This window comes from Acinonyx jubatus, chromosome A2 (assembly GCF_027475565.1).
Source record: "Acinonyx jubatus isolate Ajub_Pintada_27869175 chromosome A2, VMU_Ajub_asm_v1.0, whole genome shotgun sequence".
Taxonomy (NCBI): domain Eukaryota; kingdom Metazoa; phylum Chordata; class Mammalia; order Carnivora; family Felidae; genus Acinonyx; species Acinonyx jubatus.
Window position 1 is genome coordinate 143983058 of NC_069383.1, and position 26116 is coordinate 144009173.

General features: G+C 43.9%; 1 protein-coding gene across 5 annotated transcripts in view; it reads right to left on the reverse strand.

Moving 5' to 3' along the window:
• Positions 1–26116, reverse strand: part of CACNA1D (calcium voltage-gated channel subunit alpha1 D) — a 305082-nt gene that overhangs the window by 144609 nt on the left and 134357 nt on the right. For all 5 annotated transcript variants that reach the window (XM_027038967.2, XM_053220348.1, XM_053220346.1 and 2 more), the window contains exons 4-7: positions 14770–14909; positions 5817–5959; positions 1526–1678; positions 808–1004 (exon numbers count right to left, since the gene is read on the reverse strand). In XM_027038967.2, coding sequence (XP_026894768.1) covers positions 808–1004; positions 1526–1678; positions 5817–5959; positions 14770–14909 — 633 coding nt within the window. The remainder of the gene's footprint in view (positions 1–807; positions 1005–1525; positions 1679–5816; positions 5960–14769; positions 14910–26116) is intronic.

Sequence of the window (26116 nt, forward strand, 5' to 3'; positions counted from 1 at the left end):
TTTCTAAACTTCTGTGAGCTTTTTCAAATTCTACTAAATAAATAAACAAACTCAGCTCTGAGAAATAGCAGTTAAAATACTGTTGCTCTTCATTTATAGCAAAGCCTTCTGGCTCTGTCAGGAACAGAGAGCAAGACCTTAGCCAGAGAAAGGGCATCAGTCTGTTTTCATGGCAGGTTGGATGGGTCCACCAGCCCTGGAAGTTTGACGTGCCTTTCCAACCCTCTCTGCCAGAGTTCTATAGCTCCAAAGAGAAAGGAAGAGAGAGGTAGGGGCTGTGCTGGGCTAATTTATGGTAATGCTGAAAAGGCAAGAGGGAAACAGTATAAAATAAGGAAAATCCATTTTGGCCTTAAGGCTGCACTAAGTTCATGGGAAGCATGAAAGGGATCCAAGTTATACTCCCTATCTTTTGTTAGGATCTGGTAGAGCAGCCCACCTTTTCGTAAAAAAAGACCAAGCCTGTGGAAGTCCAGGGGCCTCTTGGACAATAGCCCCTGGCTCTCTAAGAGTTTAAATCACAATAGCCTTGATCTAGGGAGTGACCTCAAAACAAGGACTCGCAGGCACACCAAACAGCACTGGGGAGTGAGGCAGCCAATACTACACAGCAGCTTTCTGGAATGGAAATGAAAGACCTGAGGAGGAAAGAGAATGAGTCTCGCTGAGTGAGGAGAGGGTCTGCTTCCCTTCCCAAAGAACTGACTTCCAGGGTTTCTTTTCCAGCTAAGTCTCCAATGGTGCTAACAAATGAAGCACTCTTATCCAAAGAAAGAACACTCCACACACTATCCTCCAGTCGCTTACCCAGTAGAGCACATCTGTCCAGCCCTCCATGGTGATGCACTGAAACACGGTGAGCATGGCAAAGGCAAAGTTATCGAAGTTGGTGATGCCCCCATTTGGGCCAACCCAGCCACTCCTACACTCCGTGCCATTGGCGGCACACTGGCGTCCATTCCCTGAGAACGCACACGGCGCTGGGTCCTCTTCAGCTATGACATCTGCAAACAGAGCACACAGGCTTCACCACTCAAGACACCAACACCAGGAAGCCCAGAGCTGGTGGAAGCTGAGTGCCCTTGTCAGAGCCTAGAACACCTGCCTCCCACCGGTGCTGTCTCAGACTCCCACTTGACCCTCAAGGTCCACTTCAAAGACTCCCTCTTCTGTGGCATATGACACTTAGGTACTCAGAATCCATTGCTCCCTCCTCTGTCCTGACTCTATAGAACCTTTCTTAAGCCTACAGAGAACAATGCTAGTGATGCCTCTCATGTTCTAGTTTTGGGGGTACCTCATCTGGTTTGCCAGGACACATTACATAAGAAATCAGGATAGAAAAGGAGATTAAATCCTCATTTATTCTGAACACAATTCACACTAAGAACTGGCTCAGTACATTTACTGGTATATTTGGCTCCCCCCCGCCATTTTGTTTTAGATTTTCCCCAAACCATGTAAGCTATTGGGAGGAAAATTAAATTTTTTAAAGCTAGGCTAGCTACCATTTTTCATTACTCACCTGAGTCAGCAAAAAAACATGTTTTGTGCATTTTTCCAATAAAAAGTTCCAATCCTATAATAGCATAGATTATGATTACAAATAATACCAAAAGGGCTATGTGAAGGAGGGGAACCATGGCTTTTATAATGGAGTTCAGGACAACTTGTAAACCTGCAAGAGAGAGAAAGAAGTTTGTGAGCCAGGGAGATTCTTTAAGGAGATGGATGGATGGATGGTTTTATATATATATATAATTCCTAATGGTGCCTGCTCCATATATGACACACAGTAATAAAATTCAAAGAGATATTTAACATTAAATTAATATTAGGGGCACCTGGGTGGCTCAGTTGGTTAAGTATCCACCTCTTGATTTCTGCTCAGGTCTTGGCCCCACAGTTCATGAGATTGAGCCCTGCATAGGGCTCTGCACAGACAGCATGGACCCTGCTTGGGACTTTCTCTCTCCCTCTCTCTCTGCTCCTCCCCTGCTCACACTCTCTCTCTTTTAAAGTAAATAAATAAACTTAAGAAAAAAAAAGAAAGACATCACTTCTGAATGGGGATAAGACAGAGGACTGGGTAGCAGCACCTCTCTTGCTAGGGCCCAAGGGTGGAAGAGAATGGATTTCCACAGGTGGGCCTGGGAGAGGGGCTGCTCCAGACAGAGGGAAGAGCATCAGAAGCATGGCAGGTGAGCCAGGCAACGTGGGCCAGGCCAGTGAGTCTTGGTTGGTGGTCAAACAGTGGAGAGAAGATCAGGAAAGAAAAAGCAGATTGCAGCTAGGTAGCTCTGGGTTTTAAACTTGGGTTACAGGGCCAGACTTTTCTCCATCAGCAAAGGCAGACTCTTGAGAAAGAGGAACAAGGCAGCGGGAGGTGAGGCCAGCAGAGAAGTTGTTGGGGAGTGCTGGGCTCTCCAGGCAGGACAGCCTGAGGATCATGATGAATCTAGCAGCTGAGTTTGAGAGGAGGAGAAGGTGCCCATGGAGGCAGGGTCTTGAGGCAGACCTGTGCGCCTGAACAAAAACAAGAATGTCAAAAAGGAGGCTCTCCTGGATTGAAGGAGGGAGGGAGAGGGGCAAGAGCCCCCTTAGACCCAGGATGTTTGATGGCGGGCCTAACCTTAAGAGGGAAGTGTGCTGCCACTGCTACATGGACCTGAGAGATGGGGCGACAGGAATACCAGGAAGCCCTGTATACAGCAATGCTCAGAGCCACAACACACGACAAGACAGACTGTGGAAGGAGGGTTTGTGGAGCAGTACTCAGGTCAGGAGGGGTGGGCAGAAGCTGGAGACTGAGGGTGGGTGCTGGGCAGGAAACCAGAACCCACACTGCAGCCAGGCTTCCTAATTACTGTGTTTAGCATCTGGGTTCTTTCCCCCCCACCCCACCCCCAACCCCTGCCCAGGAGCACAGCTCCCTACACATATTCAAAGAACAAAAGAGTGTAAGATGCCAAGACGCTAGAAGCAAGTAAGACAGAAATCAGCACACACCAAGTGAAGAGAAGAATATTCATTAGCGATAATAACAAAAGTTAACCATAATTGGAAGTCCACGGAGAGACGTGAGGGATGAGATGGGGAGGGTAAACCGAGAAGATTTCATTCAAGAAGAGCCTATCTTTCCAAGACCCATATTACAACCTAAATCCTAGGTATTATCTTCAGATAGTTAAATGTTCAAATGGTTTTAGAAAAACAAATGATTAATAAAATTTTAATGTTTTCACCTTCTATCAGAAATAGATAAAAAGAAGTATCTGCTCTTATCTACTTGGACAGGGGTTTGTTTTTTCGTTTGGAGGGATTTTTTTTTTTTTTAAGACATGGATGGTCCATTCGAAATCATCTGGCAGTTAGTGCTTCTGAATTCTATGGTAGTGAGCTGTATGTTTCATGAACGTGTTTGTTCATTGTAACTACTGTATTTCAGATTGGCCAAATTTATGAGATAATGAGGTTTATCTTCATGTGAACATGTAGACTTTCCTGACATTGGACTCCTTTGTACATAATCAGTGTGTACAGTAGAGCTCATGGGACTCCAGTTAAGGAGAGAGTGGGATGGAATGGGAAGAACACTAAGCCAGGAACAGGAAGAAAGTGTGTCTGCTCCCTTTTGGCCACCCACTGGCTATGAGAATCTGCACGAGTTGCTACCCCTCCATAGCCCTCGGCTTCTTTGTCTAAAAGATGATGCACAGAGATCAAATGATCTGTAGGGTTCTTTCCCACTTGATGGTCCAGGATTCTGACAAATATTATCAGAGCATGGATGGTTAAGAACTCCATGAATGCCTGAGGCACTCCCTTTTGAAATACACATTTACCTCCCAACAAATAAATATATATTCATGAACAAACACAAAATCATGTCTTATAGAACAGTCTGAATTCTCTATAGAAGGAATGAGACAATTCCCAGGTAAGTGTAAACAGTCACACCTTCCCTGGCATTTCTAAAAAATTCAGAGTTCTTAAAAAATCACTAGGCCCCAGTTGCCAACCAGCATGGGAAACATCAGGACCCAGAGCCTCTGACCCATCTCCCCAAAGCCCAGTGGGGGCTGATGAGAGACATGGATGTCCTCCACTAGCACAGTGAATAAATATGGGCTGAAAAGTCCTCACACAAGACTTAGGTCCCCATTTCTCCCCGTCCACCTCTGGGACAGTGTGATGCAGAACTCCATCACATTACAAAGAAGAAAAGAAAGAAATATAGTTTAAAACTGTTCTCAAGAGCATCTGGGAACACAAGTCATTTAGTGAAAACCTCATTAGGCAAGGAAGCCACAACAATGATGTAGGAGTTCGGAGAGCTTCACTGGCCAGTCGTGCACGTGCAAAGCCACAGCACCTGCTTGTCCTTACAACACACACTGTAAGCAAGCTGCCCTGTCATGTGCTCTTTGAGGGGGAAAAGGTTGTCGTGGTTACTCTGAGATCAGATTAAGCTATAACGACTAAATCTGAAAGAACATGTTTGCTCACTGAACTTTTCATTTCATCATGTTACACATAAGAGAACCAGTCATTTCCAAGGTATTTCTATTTTTCTCAATTGCTTCCAGACAGTTCTGTGGTTTTGACTTGTGCTGATCTTTTTCAATGAAAATAAATGAACCATCTGGAAAAACAAGTACACATAAAACACCACTTCCTACATTTTCAAATGTTAAATTTGGAAATCTTTTTTTTTTCCAGAGAATTTTTGGTGTGTCCTGAGTGCCAACAGGTTTAATAAAAATTTCATGAAGAACTTCTGGAAAGGCAAAAACATGATCTGTGCTCTTTTGATGGCTTTATGAGTCGTGAAAAACAGACACACCCTGTCATCTCAGATCCTTCCTCCAGCCGGAGCAGGCAGCCACCTCACCACCACAGTCGCTGGAGAGGTGCTAGGACATCTACCCTCACGTCCCCAGCAGGGGCATCCGTGCAGGGGCAGAGCCCAGCGAAGCGGCACACTCCGTGTTCCTCAGAGAAGCAGAAGCACCCTGCAGCTCCTGGACAGAGCACCGACCAGACATCCGTTCCAACTCAGGTGGCATTCAACCTGGCCTAGACGTCCAGAGCAAAAAGCAGACTAGGACTTGGCATGGAGTGGTACACACCCTAGTGGAGAAAACAGCATCTCTCACCACGGAGGGGCACCTCTGTGCTCCAGACCTTGAACTGGGGACTCTCCCCATATTATCCCTTTCAGTCCTCACAACAACCTGCAAGCCAGTCCTACAGAACCCCAGGGAAGACCCAGAAGCATCCACCTCTCCCCTCCCAAGAGCCAGATGGGCACAACTCTTAATGGTGGAGAGCAGAGTAGACTCTTTGGGAGTCCAGCCTCCTGCTGCTACTCGCTTTGAAGAAAGGCAGTTGGTTGTGAGCCTTCTGTCACCCTCCTCTGCACAAACCACCATTTTCAGAGGGGGCAGGCCTGGGAGCAGGAGGAGGCTGCAGCAGCAAGGTGTCCAAAGAGGAAAACCAGACTGGAAGCAGGAAGCCTGAACTCAAGGCCCCGTGTCACCACTCACTCCATGTCTGTGTGAGAGAGGATTCTCCTGCAATATCAGGAAGACAACAGTTGCCACTGGCCCTTTCTTGGGGCTATCACTGGGGTCCAAAATGACCACACAAGCAAAAGTGTGTTATGAACTGTGAAGGCCTCCGTGGTCATCTGCGGACCCCCTGGCTGGCAAACAGCAACTCACCTTGCAACACTCAGCTCCAGAATCCTGAGCCCCACCCAGAAGAAAAACAAGTCAACAAACACCTGGCTTTAGGAAACAAGACGTGCTTACTGGGTACTCCTGACACTAGTCGAAGTGGTCGTAACACTCGAAAGGCTCGGAGGGCTTTGACATCGAAGCCTCCTGACTTGCCACTGGAGTGGTTACCGCCTTCTGTTTCTTTGGTTAATTGTTCCAGAATTACACTAAACAATCTGAAAAAAGGAAGAAAGGAAGAATTGTTAGAGTCTGTCACCCAGGGAAGCAAAACAGGATGATAATAGTAGTTATTTCTGAACAAGGGCTAATTCTGTGGGGCTGCTGCCTAAATAAAGGGGAAGCAAGGCAAAGGCAAGCATTTGAATCCCGAAAGCAACCCCTACATGTAACAAGACTGGCAACAAGGACTGAGTCATCGGTTTTCCTGCCAACATAGCATCCCTGACCAAGTCAGACCCCACAGAAGAGGGGCTCACCATGGATCCAATGATGACAAGTGGAATTGCCCAAACAGAAGTAACAAGGAAACAAACATGGCGGCTACAATTTATACACATTCACTAGGTGCAAGCACTTTATACATCATTATCTCAATCCTCACAAAGTGCTATGCAGTAGTAATTCTTATTATTTCACAAGTGAGGAAACAAACTTGATGAGAACAAGTAACTTGCCCAAGGTCACACTACTAGGGTAGAACTATTGTATGAAATCCAGGTGTGTCAGCCCCACTAGGATGTGGGTCCCATGAGGGCAGGGACTTTTAATCTGTGTTGTTCATTTGCTCATTTAGGCTGTTCAAGCCTAGTGCCTAGAACGGTTCTTAACACAGAAGCTACTCAAAACTTATCTGATGGGTAAATCAATGGGTGAATATTGACTTCAAATTACTGAATCTTAATCAATGTGTTATACCATTTCTGGTACAGCCACCAACACACCCACACCCACCTCCACCCTCCCAGGGAGGGATGTTCAAGGAATGATGTAAATCACAGATGCTGAGGCGATGTACAAAGGCCAGAAGCAGTAAACCAAGGTAAGGTATTAATATCGTCATCTTCTCTTTTGAAATGTGCATAATATTGTATCTGGCAGCCACAACACATTTTTTCCTACTCTCCAAAGGTTTTTAGGATAAAGCTATTTTCAGACAATCTGCTCACTTGACAGTTACTTTTGCTCTTTCAAATAAACATTTATTCTTTGGAATTATTGCTTGTTTTTCAGAATAAATATAAATTTGCCCATTTCAAATAGAATCAACTCTGGCCAATCAGATTGTGGGGATGATTGGCCCAACAACAGAGAAAAGGTTTCTAAAGTTTAATTAGCAGCCAAAGTAGAAACTCTGCCCTCACTGGCATGCCTCTGGATTGCCAAGACACTAAGTCCATAAAATACAGGGTGGTCTGATTACAGTCCTGATTGGGCACAGTCATATCACTCTGGGGCATTTAAAGACCAGCCATTTGTTTTAACAACACTATGGCAATTAGCAGTGACCCAGGCAGGGGGAGAGGGAGGTGGCGCTAGGAGGGAATAAATCAAGTCTCTACCTTTTCAAACCTTCAGATGGGCTCTCCCTAGTTATGACTAGGGAAATAGACCAAACTTATAACTGGTTTCTCTCATTAGTATAGGGTTTTTTTTTTTTTTATTACTCTAAACCCCTGCAGCAAGGCTCAAGTTAAAAGTCTCCCCTCCAAAACAAGTTCATAGCTTTGCAAAAACAAAACAGAAGAAAGAAAACCTCAAACTCTTCTGAAATGTGTCAGCCGCAGGAATTTTCATCCCAAAGGGTTAGGAAAGTAATTTATGCAGGTGGTGACTGAAGATCACTTTCAAATATCAGTGTTTTACAGGACATACATCATGGTCCTTTTACCCTTCGTTCTTCAGCAATGCCCTTCATAACAGGTGAATGGTGTCTCTCTCCCATTACAGAGGAACCTGAGTCAGAGAGGGTAGCTGGCTGCCTTTCCCTGACAGCCAAGAGTATAAGGGGTTGGGGCTGGCTTCCATTCCTAAGAGTTAGCAGGCACTAGGAAAGCTCCTCTCCTTCTCTGGGCCTCAGTTTCCCCCTCTGTAAAATGAAAAAACTGGAATTAAATGAACCAGAGCCCTGCCTTTCCCATTCTAATACTCTGTGATTCTACTCCCTTTACCACTTACGCCCTCCACCCCCAACAAAAAAAGTACCGCATGCCTAGAGAGCTCAGGACATGAAGACAAAGTATTTGATCCTAGACTGTTATTAAGTTTATCCCAACACAGGAGAAAAAGGCAAGGAGATACCTAGCAGCAACAGAATGAGCCCCCACGTCCTTCTTCACAAAGCTTAAGTGATGAGCCTGAATGCTTGAAATATATGTTGACTGAAGCTTTAGGTGGGTGGAATAAACTTTTCTATACAGGGAACACTATCCGCTCTGGTAGACCCATTGAGTACTCTTGTGGTCACATCATTACAGTTAACATTTTAGAAGTATCAATTACTTTCTTAATGTCTCTGTTAGTGGGAATCTTGACAAAAGCAATAGGTCACAGTTGGCTTGGAATGGAAAATCCACTGGATTGAGATACATCCTGTAGTTGGAAACTTTAGGGAGTAGAAATTTGATGCACATGAAGACATAGTAAGTTTTCTTTTTTTAACTTTTCTTCTGCTCTTTGACTACAATTTAGTGCATATTTTAGATGAAAAATAATCTGATGTTCTAAAGTTCTTTGCATTTATTAAGAAAGACCAATGAGTCCATTTCTACTTTAATTTCCCAGATGAGTTTTTACTTTTTAATTTTATTGCAGATCAATTTATATATAAAATGCACTTGTTTAAAGTATACAGTGAGAGGATTCTTGACAAACACAGAGGTCCAAATACAAACACCACAGTCAAGATACAGGACAATTCCACCATCCCCAACAGTTCTTTGATGCCTCTGTGCAATCACCTCCCTCTCAGCTCAAACTTAGATATCCACTGATTGGCTGCTTATCACTTTGGGTTGTCTTTTCCCTTTTCTAGAACCTTTTACAAATGAAATCATATAGTATATGTTCTTCTTTTAACTTCTTTTGCTCACCATATTTTTGAGATTTATCCAAGTTGTTATATTTATCCACAGTTCATTTCTTTTCATTGTTCGGTGATATTCCATTGTAGTACATAAATGTACATAATGTAGTACATAAATGTACATAATGGGGTACATATGTAGTACATAAATGTACTACAATGAATGTATCCATTCACCTGTTAAGAGATATTTGTCTTGTTTCCAGTTTTTCTCCATTATGAATAAAGTCTTTGGGAACATGTGTTTTCATTTATTTGGGTAAGTACCTAAGAGTAATACTGGTAATATGGTCGTGTGGTTAGTGTATGATTAACATTAGAGGAAACTGGCAAAATTTTCCAAAGTGACTGCGCCATTTTCCATTTCTACAAGTAGTGTATGAGAGTTCCAGTTGCTCCATATCTTGGCTAACATTTGGTATTGTCAGTCTTTTTATATTTAGTAATGCTGGTAGGTACGTAGTGCGTCATTGTGGTTTTAATTTGTACTTCTCTAATTCTAATGATGTAGAACATCTTTTCAGGTGCTTGTTGACCATTTACACATCTTCTTTTGTGGAGATCTATTCAAATCTTTTGCCCATTTATATACTGGGTTGTCTTCCTACTAATGGGTTATAAGAGATCTTTATATATTCTGAATGCAAGTCCTTTGTCATATATCTGTATTGTGAATATTTTTTCCCAGTCTGTGCTTAATTTTTAATTTTCCTCACACAATCTTTTCAAGAAAAATTATAAATTTTGATAAGCTCCAAAATTTTAATTATTTCTTTTTTGGCTAGTACTTTTTGGTTCCTAAGAAATTTGCCCACCCTAAGTCATAAAAATCTATATTTTTACATTTTATATTTTATATTTTTATATTCTATATTTTTAACTTTCACATATAGGCTTATGATCCATTTTAAGGTAATATTTGTGTAGGTTATTAGGTAGGAATAAATATTATTCTTTTTTTCATGTGGATAAATAGTTGTTCCATTGCCATTTGTTGAAAACTAACTACAATTTATAATTCAACTCATTGAATTATCAAGGCAGCTTTGTCTAAAATCAATTGCTCACATACATACGGGTCTATTTCTAGATTCCCTAGTCTATTCTATTGATCTTTATATCTACTTCTTATGCCAACATCAGTCTTGGCTACCGGAGTTTTATAGCAAGCCTAAAGATCAGGTTCCAGCTTAGTTCTTAAACATTTCTTTGTCTAGTTTAGCGCCTCTCTAATTACTGTATCAGTTTTAGAATAAATCTGTCAATCTACAGAAATCTTGCTGGGATTTAGATTCAGTCTATAGCAAAGTTTGAGAAGAACTGATATCCTAACAATAATTGAGTCTTCCAATCCATGAACACCGTACAACATTCCATTTATTTAGGTATTCTTTCATTTCTCTCAGCAAAGTTTAGTCATTTGCAATGTGCTATTTTCCCCTAAATATTTCATGCTTTTTGATGCTATAGTAAATAATGTCTTTAAAATTTCATTTTCTATTGGTTCATGACTAGCATATAGGTTTTTAAATACTTTTTAAATACTAACCTTCTACCCAGAAACACTGCTAAATTCATTTAGAGCCCATAATTTTGTATGATTTTGCTGTTCTTAAATTCACTAAGACTTATTTTATGGCCCATAATATTTCTTGGTCAATGTTCCATGTATATGCATGTGAAAAGAATGTGCATTCTGGTCCTGAGTAGTATGTTCTAAAAATGCCAATTAAGTCAAGTTTGTTGGTGGTACTGTTCATATATCCCTATATACCTAGTGATTTTCTGTCTAGATGTTCTATCAACACCCTTCAAGAGAGAAGTATTAAAATGTACAGATTTGTCCATTCCACCTTAAGTTCTTTTCAGTTTTTATTTAGTGTATTTTGAAGCCTTGTTATTAGGCATACACACACACACACACACACACACACACACACACACTTAGGGTTATTGCATCTTCATGAAAGAATTCTTTCATCACTATGAAATGTCTTTTTCCTGGATAATATTCCTTGTTCTCAAGTCTACTTTGTTGGACTAATATTGCCACTCTACCTTTATTCTGATTAATTTTCACATGGCATATATTTTTCTGGCCTTTGAATTTCAAATTATTTGTGTCTTTATAAGTTAGGGTTCTTGTAGACACTATAGAGTTGGGTCTGGTTTTTTACATATAAAATCTGATAAACTCTGGACTCTTATAAGGATTTAGCTGGATTTAAATCTACTATCTTGCTGTTTGTTTTCTGTTTGCCCTGCCCATTTTTCTTCTTTAATTCATACCTGACTTTTTTGAATTAATTGAACTTTTAAAAATTCCATTTAATATCCAACACAGGCTTATTAACTATATATTTTTATTTTTCTAGTGGCTGCACTAGGGCAAGTGTCAGCAAAAATCTGTAGAGTGTCAGATAGCAACTATTTTAGGATTTTCAGGCCACAGGGTCCCTGTCACAACTATTCAACTTTGCCATCCTAACACCAAATAGTCAAATAGATATGAGTGAGTCTGCTGTCTTCCAATAAAACAATCTTCCAAAGCACACAGGAAAATACTTTGTCAATGTGAAAAATAAAAAAGGCAATAAACCATATTTGGCTTACAGGCTAAATTTTGCCAGCCTGTGCTCTAGGGTTTACAATATACATCTTGAACTTAATACAGTCTACGTTCAGATAATATTTTATCATATTTACCACCAACTGTATAAGCTCTTTTCAAACGTACATGGCTTTTTCCTTCTTTCTGTCCTTTGTGCTATTGTTGTTACATATTTTACTTTTATAGAAGCTGCAAACTCCTGAATACATTGTTACTACTTGTGCCGTAAATAATCAAGTACTTTTAAAGAGATTTTAAAATGAGAAAAAAAAATTTTTTTATTTACCCATGAATTTACCCTTTCTGGCATTCTTCATTTCTTTTTAATAGATCCATAATTTCTACCTGGTTTCATTTTCCTTCAGTGTGAAGAAATTCCTTTAGTAATTGTTGACATGAGGGCTTATTGGTGGTGAATTCTCAGCTTTGGTTTGTCTGAAAAAGTCTGTTTTTACTTCAATTTGGAAAGATATCTTTACTGAATAAGAATTCTAGGTTGACATTTTCCCTAGCACTTTAAAGATCTCTCTCTATTGTCTTCCAGCTTGTATGGTGCTGATGAGAAGTCTAGGGATGTCTTTTTCTCTGATTACTTTTTCAGATTTTCTCTTTATCTTTGGTTTTGAGCAATTTCATTATGATTATGACATACTTTGATGTAGCTTTCTTCATGTTTACTTTGCTCGAGCTTTGTTGAGCTTCTTGAATTTGTGAGTTTATGTTTTTCATCACATTTAGAAAATTTGGAGTCATTTAAAAATTTTTTCTGTCTCTCCTCTATCTCCTCTCCTTTGAGACCCCAAATATACATATGTTAGACCACATAATATTGCCCCACAGGTCATCCAGGGCATGTTCAGTTTTTCTCTGTCAACATTCTTTGTGTTATTGCTAGGTCTTCAAGCTCCTTGATGTTTTTCTTCTATTGTATCTAATTTGCTATTAAGCCAATCCAGGGGAAATTTTCAGCTCTCAAAGTCCCATGTGGTTCTTTCTAATATTGTCCTATCATTTCACATTGTGGCCATGTATTCCTTTAGGTCCATATACATATTCATAATAGCTATTTTTAAAGTCTTGTAAAGCAATTCTCTATTAATTCCACCATCTTTGTCATTTCTAGGTCTGTTTCTACAGATGGAATTTCCTCCTTATGGGTCATATGTCTTAATACGGCTATAATATTTGACTGAATGCTGGACAATAGCTAAGTATCTATATTTTGTCATCTTCTTTTAAAGAGTTTTGAGTTTTGTTTTCACAGGCAGTTTGTTTTGCACCTCAGTTGGCCCCTTTTCAGGCTTCTTCTCAACTATTATTAGAAAGGAATTCAGGTGACCATTACTCTATAGCAGGGGTTGGCAAAACTGTTCTGTAAGGGGCCATAGAGTAAATAGTTCAGGCTTTGTGGACCTAAACTACTCAATTCAACTGTGTAAACAAACATGTGTGACTATGTTACAATAAAACTTTATTTACAAAAATTTGTGGCAGGCTGAATTTGTCCTGTTGGCCATATTTTCCCAACCCCTGCTACTAATGGCCATTCTGGGCTCTCTAATGACAGTCCAGGGTGTCTATTGAGGTCCTTCCATTCTTGCTGGTCATAACTTGAACATCTCCCAGACCTGTGTGAGCTCTAGTTATTATTCAGCTTATATAGTCTCCAGCTTTTCTTTTTCTCCCTAATAGCATTATTTGACTGGCCTCATGGATTCTCACTCCCTGTAAGTGTAGATTACACTTCAGGCAAAGCTCAAGAGGACTCCAAAGCATATTTATGGAGCTCTTTCCCTGAAAAGCCCTTTCCCTTCTCCTCCCATGCTACACCTGTCAAATTTCAGCCCCACTGGCCTTCCAGGATTCTTGTCTCTGTCTCCTCAATGCAATGAGACCACCATCCTCTGTTCAGTTCCATGTCTTTGTGCTCTTCTATAGTCTGAAAAATATCTCCAGGTAGAAAGCTGAGGAAACTGTAGGGTAGGGATAAAAGAAACGGAGCTAAGCATCTCCATCCTGTAGCTGAACAGAAAGTCCTGGGTCAGAAGAGGCACAGTGAGGTTGTTCCAGAACCAAGAGACTTGCAAGGCTCCTGCTTGCCATTCCTTATTAGAGTTCACCAAATACAGGAAGGTACGAACATACCTACTACTTGTTCACTTTAGCTGCACTACCTTTGTGGTAATACTGTAGGCACCATGTACTGTGGTGGTTTTTGCAAAAGCTGACTTTTTTTTTCCCTTAAGTCTAATTATCCCACTGGGCCACCATTTTGGATCCCATCTGAACTTCCTAGGTTTGAAAGAGCAGGCTTAAAATTTATCCCACTCTCCTAACATCCAGCTGTCTCCCATGAAAAGCCAAAGTATTCATGATTTAAAAAAACAACCCATAAGAAAAATTACTTTGCTCAATTTCAAAAGGCAGTTGAACAAAGTTATGGAGATGAAAACAGAGAGGTCATTTAACGATCTCTCTGTAGGACCAAATATAATTTTAGGAGCAACCCACTTTACGGCTAGATAATGAAGACTCTATGAAGGGATAGATCTTCTTTTCCTATCTGGGTATTTGGTCCAAAGGCCTAGCACTCCTCTGACACAGATTCAGTTTTTCCTCTTGCTGGCAAAATTTCCAGGTGTGGAAGGATCAGAATAACACAACACAGGCCACTGTTTTTTAATACCCTCCTTTAACTAAAACTGTTGGTGTGTCTCTTCCTGTGACAGGATTTCAGAATAATGCCTACTTTCTCTGAATTTTCCAGCTTATTTCATTTCATGCCAGATACCTGATATTATTCAGACACTTGTTTTGTTATTTCAAATGGATGGTAGCATGCCAAAGTTTTTCCCACCAGTCAGCAAAAAAAAAAAAAAAATTAATAGCTTTGCTCAAGGGATGTTAAATAGCAGAGTATCTCACTTCTATGAAGGATTTATTACTGTTTTAGTGTTTTGTGTTTTTTTTAAACTAACAGAGTGCTAAGTATAAGAGTTCTACTCATTTGAGTCTAACCACTAGCACGGCTGGCCTGTTTGTGAAGACCCAAGGCCTTGTAAAATGAAACCCTCTTAAATCAAGAGCTTCAACTTCCTTCTTTAATACATTACTGGAAGGGAAGTAAAAACAATGAGGGGATTCAAACTGGTCTCTTCCCAGAGGCAGATAGCAGCATCACCCATCACCAGCATCACTCCAAAACACTCCCGGCAGGTTCCGGCCACAATTGCTGGCAGAGAGGAGCAACCATGTTCCCTCAAAAGACTGTGTTTTTCATTGCTCCATGCCTCCCATCTTCCAAACATTTCCCCAAAATAAAAGGGACTTACCCTACTATTACTATAACAAAATCCAGTAAATTCCATCCATTCCTAACATAAGCATTAGGATGTAGCAATAATCCATATGCTATAATCTTCAAAAATGTCTCGACTGTAAAAATAATCAGGAAGGCATATTCTACTTTTTCCTGTAAAGAGAAACAAAAAGGTGGGGGGGGGGCGTGGAGAGAAGAAAAAAAGAGACAGGAATTAGATTCAATATCTCTGAGATATAAGCATTTTCTCCAAGCAAAGTTTTATTATGAGAAATGGCACCATTAACACAACACCTGTGCCAGGAAAGCGTTTTAATTCTAACACTGAATTTCTCATAAGCAGCTAAGTGTAAAACACTTTTCATTCCAGGCTGCATGACTGCATTTTGCCACCTGCCCTGATGCGTGTGCAATGAGTCTGCCTAGGACATAACAGGCATGTTTGTTATTTGCACACATTCGCAAAATGCAGCATGTTTTCCTCCTGAGATTGCCAAATTAGGCCCAGAAAAGCACAAGGGTACAACAAAGATCTCAACAGTGGCTTTGAACAGAATGTCCTTTGGACGAAAGGAAGGTGCATCTGCTTTGACCCTCTCTCTTCCTCTTGGGTTTACACCTGATTTCTAATCCAGGGTCCTCTTTGTCTCAGAGCAGCAAGGTGACCTTGGCAAGTGCCTCCTCTCCTCTGGACCTAAGCTTCCTCACCAGCACAGAAGGGGAGCATATTCAGGATGGCAAATCCCCTGCCTGCATACTGGCATGTGGCCTCTCCCAGCTGACACTGCCAAGTGGTCGCCATACACCATCCCAGGGAGCCTGGGTTCAGCCTCTGTGTCCTTCCCTCCTACCAGCCCCAGCAGCCATTCCCATCTGGCTGCCCAGATCTCTGAGATTCAGCCCTCAGGCTAGGTGACTCTTAGAATCCTTCCCATTCCAATTCATGCAACTCTGTGAGTCCAGAGAACACATCCATCAGCAGGTCTAAAAATGTTGACTCCTTTCCTCTTTTATAAAGGTTTTCTTTATGCAGCTTCAGCTTTAATAGAAATACCAACCCACTGGGATGTGTGCAATTAATTTTATAAGAGGCATTCCCTGGCAAGAGGCTACTTAATAACTCAATGAAAAACCATCAGCAATTAAAACTCTTCCACCTGGGCCATAAAGTCCTCCACAAATATTAATTCTACCCTGTGGGACCTGAGGAAAGTAAGCAATACCTTAGGAAAATGGAAGTCATGGAATTCACTTATTAAGATGCCCAGTGCAAGAGGTCAAATAAATTTGGCTCAGGAAACACTCAGTGAGCACCTATTCTACATAACAGACCCCATACCAGGAGCCAGGATTAGAAAAATGGCTCCACCACGGTCCCCTAAAGGTTTAGTCTGGTGGGGAAGGGAAGGTTTCAAACATAAACACTGAGAATGTCCCAAGACAGGTAACTGAAAGAGCAGTTGTACATCTTGAGCACTCTGACAAGGCCAAGGGACAACTAGTTCATTCCTCCTTCACCAGGACTTTGCTTTGCTGTATGTGACCACTACTAGGTGGGCTAAGCCGCCCTGCTACCAAAGTGCTACCCTTCTGTCACCTGGCCTGACCTTCCCCACGTTTCGCCCCACATCCTCCCTCTTTACCACCAGAGCCACCGTCCAACCACTGCTGGACTCCAGCCTTCACCCTCATTCCTGACTTCCCACTGGTCTTGCAAAAAGCCAGTTCATCAGTTTTTCCCTCCCGGGTCTCTGTTGTCCTTAACCTGTCCTTCAGAGCTCCCTTTTATCCTTGAACACCATCAGAGAGGTCTAATAAACTCTTTTGTGATGTGAGTTAGTCAGAGTCAGTGTGTTTTCAATGTATAGAACCTCACTCACCCCAACCTCCATACCCATGCTGCCCCCAGAACTCTCAACTGGTCCCATCCTCAGCCTAGCTCATCCCACGTACCCAATACCCTTCACCAGACCGCCAGAACCCTCCTTGACCAGGACCCTTCTCCTTCCACACAGTCGTGCCCTCCAGACACACGTGAGCCTCCGAACCTCCAGCAACTCCCTTCTTTACTCTCCATATTCCCTGTGAGCCTCACACCAGGACCAACTTTGCTCCTGGCTAGGGAGGAGAGATCCCGGAAGGCTTCAATGGGGGCAGTGACAGCTATGAGAGCTAAAAGGAGAAAGTAATTCTGTTACTTGAACCAGAAGCAAAAATCCCTGAAAACACCAATTCACTGTACTCAAATTAGACCCTGACCACCAAATGTAGATTGTCAATATGTTTTCAAGACTTAGAATTCTACGCGAACAAGATAAGCTAAAAACAGCACGCTGGTTTTACAATTCCTCTTCCCTTTTTATCCCTTCTGCTTTATTTACTAGGCCAGACAGAGAAAAAAGGCTTTTGCTGCCATCAATATTCATAGCAGTTACATCCCTACGTCAACACAGTGCTATACTTTAGAGCAGAAAAACAAGGCAGGGAACAGAGAGTACATCGAGCAAACACAGCTTGTTTTTCCTCTTTGGCTTTTATTTGTAAGTAATATTGCTATAATAATACAAGGGTCATTAGTATAACTGAATTGCTTAGGGTTCTTTTATATCCTCTTCTCTTGTCCTCCTCTCTCTCCTTTTAAAGAATTGGGTTTCTCTTTCCAAAAATCCTTAGTGCATTACTTGATAGAATTGATTGTAGGACATATAACTTTGCTTTAATGTGATTCTTTATTACAGAGACTCTACCATGATGCCAACTGAACCATCACAGCCTGGAGAGCATACTAGACCAGTTTGTTAGAAGCCAGTGTCGTTCTCATCCCCAGCCATTTAAAAGGACTCCTATAAAACAAATACACCTCCACAGTAAGCAAATGCAATATAAAAAAAACTTTTGCAAAGCAGCAATCATGGGAAGGAGAGGTAATTATTTACATCACAAAAGAATTGTTCATTTGAGAAAAGAAGGTTGAGCTGGTAATTTGAAAAGGAAGTCCACCAGGAAGGTCAGGTTCCTAACTGGGCAAGGTGGGAATATACACTCAGTGGAAGGGACCCAATCAGATGTTGCATAGAGAAGGTATGGAGTCTGTGGCCCAGACAGAGGGAAGCACAGAGGGAAGACTGAGGAAGAGGCAAGCAGGAACCCTCCAGAACTAGACATGAAAGGAGGTATCCTGGGGGCAGGGCTGCTTCATAAAAGCTAACAGCCTCAGGCTAAACAGAAAGATAAAATGATTTCTGCATCCCAGTCTCCCCTCATTTGCCAGGCAGGGCCACATGCCACCCAGCTACCAGCAGGATTCTTCTCGCTGGCATGGGATCCTGGGTGGGCAAAAGTAGCCCAATCTCCTTTTAAAAAACCACCAGTGGGGTGCCTGGGTGGCTCAGTCAGTTGAGTGTTGGACTTTTCATTTCAGCTCAGGTCATGATCCCAGGGTCTTGGGATCAAGCCCCACGTCAGGCTCTGCACTGAGCATGGAGCCTGCTTAAGATTCTCTCTCTCTCACTTTCTCTCTGACCCTATCTCCTATTTGTGCCTCTTTCTCTCTAAAATTAAAAAAAATTTTTTTAATTAAAAAAATTTAGGGGTGCCTGGGTGGCTCAGTAGGTTAAGTGTCCAACTTCGGGTCAGGTCATGATCTCACAGTTTGTCAGTTTGAGCCCCACGTCCAGCTCTGTGCTGACAGCTCAGAGCCTGGAGCCTGCTTCGGATTCTGTGTCTCCCTCTCTCTCTGCCCTTCCCCTATTCGCACTCTGTCTCTCTCAAAAATAAACAAACATTTAAAAAATTACAAAAAAACTAAGCACCACCAATTCCTCTTAACCAGACACCACCCTATGTATGGATGAAAGTCACCCATGAGACCACAAGCCACCAGAAGTAAAGGTTCCAAATCTAATTCAGAAATCTGATAGATCTTCTTTGAACACTGAAGCTTCACCCTGCAGAAGGGTCTCTACACCAGTAAACCATACACAGGACTTTGAGAAACTGAAACTGTCAACTAGCAATGGGTGGGAGATGCCAGGATCCTTAATTACACCTGGGTCTCTCCTTTCCTGTTCTCAGGGACCCTTTCACTAGTACTGTAGTATGAACATCCACCCACCCATCCATCCATCCACTCACCCACCCATCCCTGGGCACCTGGGTCCTCCTCAGAAAGCCTGATGTGTATCTTCACAGAGTTCCCAACCTGCTATCTGAAGATAACAAGGGCTTGATGAGGCAGGTAAGGGTCAACTCTTTGCTTGGGTCATCCATCCACATGGTCCCAAATCTTTGGCAAGGCTCTCTTGGCTGACACCCTGATAGTAGCTGCTGCTCCTTTGCACACCACTCCTCTCACTCTGTGGGTCCCAGGCTCTCTATTGGCAGGGGTCATCTCTTACTGACTTTGTAATCTCAGCACCCAGCACCATACTAGAGTATCATACATAAGGTACTCAACAGGAAGTAGAGAAGAAAAAGAAGAGAAGGAATAGAGCAAGAAAACCAGACTTAAAGGGGGCTAGGAAAACATGAGGTTTTGTGATCCTAGCATATGTACCAAAAAGGGAAATAATGAAGCTATGTCTCTAAGTTGCCATTAACCCTTTCTAGAACAAGCTTGGAAGAAATGGTCACACTGCTGAATCAACAACTGATCCTGATGTCTCATCTGGCCCTCCCTTTCAATCCTGACCTGCACCCCCAGGTAAATTCCTCAACCTTCCTTCCCTAGCTTCCTCTTCCAGCTTTCTTCTCTTCCACGAGAACCCAGCCCTCCATGCGAGGGGCCACCCTGCTTCCCCTTCTGGGATGCGCACCCTCACGTATGGAAACCCCCCTCTCCAGAGTGAGTACACAACCAATACAGGACTAGAACAAGCCCAGCCTGGGGCAGCAGAAAGAACACAGGGCTCGCAGCCACAGCATCTGTTTTCTGCCAGCCCTGGCTCAGCCACCACTTCAGGCCCACGCCCTGTTCCCTCTTTCTAGAATGGTTCCCCCATCTCACTTTTTCATCAGGCTAAGCTCTACTTGTACTCCAAGCCTCGGCTGAAATAACACTCTCTCAGAGAAACCTTTGCTGACCTCCCCAAACTGAGGGCCCACTGTTAGATGTCGTCATGGCCCATTATACATCTTCATGGCCCTATTCACAACCAAAATTTTAATGTTATCTCTTTAATGTTTGTCCCTCCAATAAATGAATTTCTATAAGATCAGAGACTATTTCTATTTCATGCATCATTGTATTCCCAAGGCTTGCCATAAAAATACTCAATATTTATAAATGAATAAATGAGCAAAACGAGAGGTTTTGACCCAACATTAGTCACCATCCCTCCCTAAGAAGTTCCATAATTGTTTTAGTCTGCTCAGGCTACCATAACAACATATCATATACCAGGGGGCTTTAAACAGCAGAGGTCCCTCATGGGGTGTCCCTCAGTCAGATAAGTGACCAACTTCAGCTCAGGTCATGATCTCGCAGCTCAAGACCCTCGTTGGGCTCTGGGTTTATCAACAACTCGGAGCCTGGAGCCTGCTTTGGATTCTGTATCTCCCTCTCTCTCTGTTCTTTCCTGACTCGCGCGCTGTCTTGGTCTCTCTCAAAAATAAACAAACGTTAAAAAAGCAGCAGAGATCCCTCATAGTTCTGGAGACTGGAAGTCAGGGACCAAGGCGCCAGCTAATCTGGTGCCTGATGAGAGCTCTCTCCCTACCTTGCAGAAGGCTGACTTTCTGTTATGTCCTCATCTGGCCTTTCCTCTGTGTGTGTATGTGGAAAGAGATCTCTCTCTACCCCTTCTTTATTTTTTTAAAATGTTTATTTACTTTTAGGAGAGAGACAGAGTGTGAACAGGGGAGGGCAGAGAGAGAGGGCGACACAGAATCTGAAGCAGGCTCCAGGCTCTGAGCTATCAGCACAGAGCCCAGTGCAGGGCTAGAACTCATGAATGGTGAAATCATGACCTGAGCCGAAGGTGGATGCTTAACCAACTGAACCACTCAGGTGCCCCTCTACCTCTTCTTATAAGGGCACTAATCCCATTCATGGGGGCTCTGCCCTCACGACCTAACCACCCCCCCAAAGGCCCCACCTCCTAATACCATCACATTGGGAGTTAGAATTTCAACATATGAATTTGGAGGAGGGGCAGAGGGAAGGGGGCAGCAACATCCAGTCCATAGCAATAATCTCAGGGCCCCCTTGGCTTTGCCCTATTCCAGGAGAAATGTCAGTAACTAAAAGTTAGGGAAAAGCTCTTCTCCATAACCGCAGTTTTTCCTGCTCTAATAGGCCAGGCCGGGCTCTTCCAGTCAGAGTAAGGAGCACATGCAAAGGCTAATCATTCAAGGGTGACGAGAGCACAGGGGTGAGGGACAGGCGAGGGTGGGGACACCAGGCCTCGTGGGCCAGGCTACAGGGCTCTCTCTCACCTGGAGAACCAGCAGACTGAACCAGACGGTCTCTTCCAGCTCTAAAACTACAGTTCTCTACCACCTAAGGAGCAAAATCTGGACCTTGGCTTCACAGCGAGGTTCTGCAAGGCCCAGATATCCCCGGGGAAATTGGCCAACCAAAGGCAGCAGCTGTGCTGTCCAGGGGCTGGGTCACTGAGGTCACTGCAGCACATCCAGGCCAGGCTTGCCAAGGGACGCTCCCGCAAGCTGCCATGAACATGGCAGGATGGGACAGTGGGGAGCCTGTGGGAAGGTGGTTACAGTTTCCGTAAGCAATTCCACCTCTAGTAAAAGGGCAGTGGGTGAGCCGCGGGACAGCGGTCAGCAGGCAGGCCTCGGCTCGGGGCCACTTAGGAGGTAATGTTCTCCTCTGCAGGTATTAATGAAGTATGTACCTCTGACCTCCAACGGAGGTAGTTTAATGCCCTGTTTACAAGAAGAAACTGGCTGCAATAGACTGGTTGCCTTCATTTTTCTTCACCTTTGGTTTAAAAGTACAAATTTTAGATGACGTTTGTGTCCCCTGAGTCCAATGCCAGTCTCTACAGCTGAGTCACCCTGGTTGAGTCATCTACCCCTGGGCTTCTCTGCTTCCTCATCTGTAGACAGGAGCAACTGTCCTCACTCCACCCACCCAGGCTATGGTGACAATCAGATTAAGTGGAAGGTGGGAAAAAGTTCCGCAAATTGCCCCGCACCCCACAATCAAAGGCCCTCCGAAATGAAGACAGACACGAGGCAGCTCTCTCAGTGGCTGGGAGGTGCCATCCTCACAGAAGGCTCTAGAAACTCTCTGAAGATCCAGTGAACCCATGAGCAGCCAGACAGGGAGGACCCTTGCCCGGTGAGAACAAATGGAGGAAGCCAGCTGGATGGCCTAGCTGACCCCGCCATAGAGACCAGCGTCAAAAAATCTTGTTTGTGGGAGGAGAGCAGCATCACACCTGGAGTGGAGGAGGCTGACCGGGCATTCTCTCTGGAAGCGGCTTCCTCACTCACTGGCAGAGCAGTGCCAGTTGCTGCTTTGAGGCCACACCTAGCTACACATGGCTGCTACCACCCAGGAAACTGCTGGGGTAATAACAGCACCCTGTCCTTCCTCTGAGAAGTGCTCCTTTTCTACTCTCAGTCCAGGAGCTACAGGAGTTGGCATGTGGCCCAGGCTACTGATTCAGGGACAGGCATGTGACCGCACACACCAACCAGGTCCAATGAGAGCAACACCTGGGATTTTCACTTCAGCAGCCAGGCAAAACGTTCTGTCATTGGCACAGACTTGGCTCTGAGAGGCAGGAGGCCTGGAGTTACCAGGACACAGAATGAACCACAAGCAACAAGAAAAGCCAAGCCAAAAAAATGGGGAGAGAGTCAAACAGAAAGAGAATCTCAGAGGCCAAGCATCTGGCTCTGATGCCTTTGTGAGAGCCCCTGAATCAAGTTGAACCTGAAGCCAAAATTCTCCTCTGCGGCCTTGGGCTTTTCACAATTATAAAAGCCAATTCACTGAGCAAGTTTGGGTTGGGTTTTTGCTCAATTACAAACAAAAATACCCTAGCTAACTACATAGTGATCCTACAGGATCACTTTGCTTCCCTAAAAGTTAAAGCATCTAAGAGAAACTTCAGGCACTCATTTCTCAAGAGATTTAACTCCTTTGAGGAGTCCCTTTGACCCACAGGCTTAGGGATGATTTTCTATATATAGGACCCATAAGCCCTGCAAGCCGTTGCCTCTGGAACTTCATCTAGGTTGGGTCTTCCAAATTTACTCCTTTAAACCCATCCATTCTCTGTTGCTGTCTTCAATTCCAACTGGTTTCCTGCACTCCACACATTCCTTCCTATAAACTTGATGCCTCAGACTTGCCTTGCTTCCAATCCCGCCCATGCTGGGACCTGAACTGTGAGTCCCCTTGGTAGTGGGTGCATTCTGTAGTTGGCAGGCATGTGCTTCCTCACCCAGTTCCAACGCCAAGGTTCTGCTCACCTCCACCCTACCATGCTTGGCAGTTCTAGCACCCTATTTCAATTCAATTCAACATTCATAGGGTATCTACTCTATACCAGGCACATTCTTGAGCACTGCAGAGTCAAAGATGGCTAAGATGTTTGTGTCCTAAAGAAGGACATCAGAGGCATGTATAAAAATTTCAAGACAGGGGCACCTGGGTGGCTCAGCCGGTTAAGCATCCGACTTCAGCTCAGGTCATGATCTCATGGTTCGTGAGTTCAAGCCCCGCATTGGGCTCTGTGCTGACAGCTCAGAGCCTGGAGCCTGCTTCAGATTCTGTGTCTCCCTCTCTCTCTGTCCCTCCCTCCCTTGCTCTCTCTCTCTCTCTCTCTCTCTCTCTCTCAAAAATAAACAAACATTAAAAAAAATTTTTTTTTAATTTCAAGACATAGCACATGACAGTCAAAGCCAAAGTAGAGTAGTGGAATCTCCTGTGTAGAAACAGAGGGCATGGAGCCACTAATTGTGTCTAGAGCATTTAGGAAAGCTTCTTTAAAAGTATAGGACTATGTCACATCCAGGAGTGCCTGACTGGCTCCATCAGTTAAGTGCCTAACTTTGGCTCAGGTCATGATCTCACAGTTCATGAGTTCAATCCCTACATCTGGCTCTCTGCTGATAGCTCAGAGTCTGGAGTCTGCTTCAGATCCTCTGTCTCCCTCTCTCTCTGCCCCTCCCCTGCTTGTGCTCCATCATTCTCTCTCTCAAAAATAAACATTAAAAATTTTTTTTAAGTATAGGAGTGTGTCACACCTAAATTCCTCCATATGGCATCCTCAAGGATCTCTACCATCTGTCTGTGGTCTACCTACCAACAACCATCTGGTATCTGTTACCCCACAGGGTACAGTGCCCCCACTCTACCCCATCCCCTTCCTCCTCCTCTGCTCCAGTCCATCGATTCCCATAACACCCTGCACATACGTCATACTCACTAGAACCTCTGGTCTTTGTGACTGCTCTTCTCTGTGACCCAAAGCACTTCTGTTTACCTCAATCCTGCTCACCATGTCAGGGAAGGCTAGGAAGCTTCATATACTCTTGAGGCCACGAAATAGAACAGAGAAGGGCAGGGCACTGCCCTGTTTCCAGGTCCCGGTCTAGTTGGGAAGGAGAACTCATTGATGTGTTATCTTGTACTATTTGTAGGCTGTCAGTACCTATGGGCAAGAACCACTGTATTTACCTCTGCAGGTTCTCCCACCATCCCAAGAAGAAGACTGAGCCTCAATAGACACTGTGATGGCATCCACCACAAAGAAGAAAGAGAAGAGTCATCATAATCCCAAGGCTGCATTGCTGAGTCCCTGGGCCAACACCCTGTCTCACCATCAGAGTGCAGTGACAGCAACTCTACCACCCAGGCTAGAATCCCTTTCACCCTCTCCTACTTGGAGATATAGTTTTGCTTTCTTTCCAACCTGTGTTGGCCTTTATATCCATTCTGACAGCTTGGGTCAAGGAGGATAGCAGGAAGAATATGTGCCCTGTGTAGGGCTCATCAAAGCAACCCGCTGCCTCCCTGGGATGTAAGGGGCCTGGGTCATGTCATAGCTGCCAAACTCCCATCATTCTAGAAAAGCCACATTCTTAGCATTAGTTAGTTTGCATGGCATGAGCCAGTGCTCCAACACGTCCATCTCCTTGGCTATGAACAAAGAAATGAGCAAACATTTCAAAATGGCAGGAACTGAGTAAGCTTAAAACCAAACATTTTCATTTGACAAGAAGACAGTCATTTCTTTTCTCCATTAACACGGCTAAGGACAAGCTTTTCAATTCTGCATGTGGTTAAATTCCCTGACATCTGAGTTACAGACAGAATCTTGTCTTGTTCCCCTGATGCTCGCTCACGTCCCTGTCAACATGCACATGTGATGCCACGCCTGGAACTGAGGAAACACCTTCCAGTGTCTTACCTCAGCTGACCCTACAAGCTATGGGGTAAGACAGGCAGAGAAGGGATCACCACTCCCATCCACACGCAAGGGTCACAGACACCGAGTTACTTCTGGCCATGGGCCACAGCAGCAGCAATCGTGCCCTCTGGTGTGAGGAGTTCTGACCACGCCCACCTTCACGCCATCCTGCACCTGCCCAATCTTCCCTGCTCTTCTGTGCTGCTCTGCCTAAGTCACAAGAGGATGTTCTCATCTTAGGGGCACCCAGGCAACCAAGACACCATAAGAATGTGCCTTGGAGGTCCCGGCTGCTAATTGGTTGGTGTTGGTACCTGGGGTGAGGCTGCTCCCACATAAGAAGTGTACAGTCACCCGGAAGTACTTTCATCTCCTACAGGGGAGGCAAAGAGCCCTGGTGCAAGTTCTGGCTCTGCCACTTACACATTATAAAGTGACTTTACCTTCCTCCTCAACACAGCTTCTTCATCATAAAATGGAGTGAGGGCAGACACTGCCCAGGATGCTCATTGAGTGTATATGAGGCAACATGTGTAAAACACAAGAACCAGGGTCTGCATGTAGCACACTCCATGGACGTTGGCTCCTTTCATTGTTGTGTCTATGTAACGTGCCCCTGCACAGCCCTGGCTGCCACCCAGGAAAGGCACAGGGCTTGGCATACAGCAAGTGCTAACTACTTACTAAGTTAGCCCTGGGACAGTGGTCTAACTCCCAGCGAACCCTGCAGGTCCACACATGCACAGTGTAGACATCTCTTCCAGGTGGGCCTGCTCTGGTTAGCACGGGCTCCACCTTGAGGGAGAAAGCTGCCTCATCTACACCTGCTCCTACACCTTCCTACACCCATGTTACCCCCCTCCCTTCACTGTGAAGGCAAAACAGCAGATGTCTGTGGGGCAGTGGGGAACAGGCAGCACTCAGCTCTTCAGCTGTTACCTTCCGCCATAAAAACCACATTTGGCGATGAAC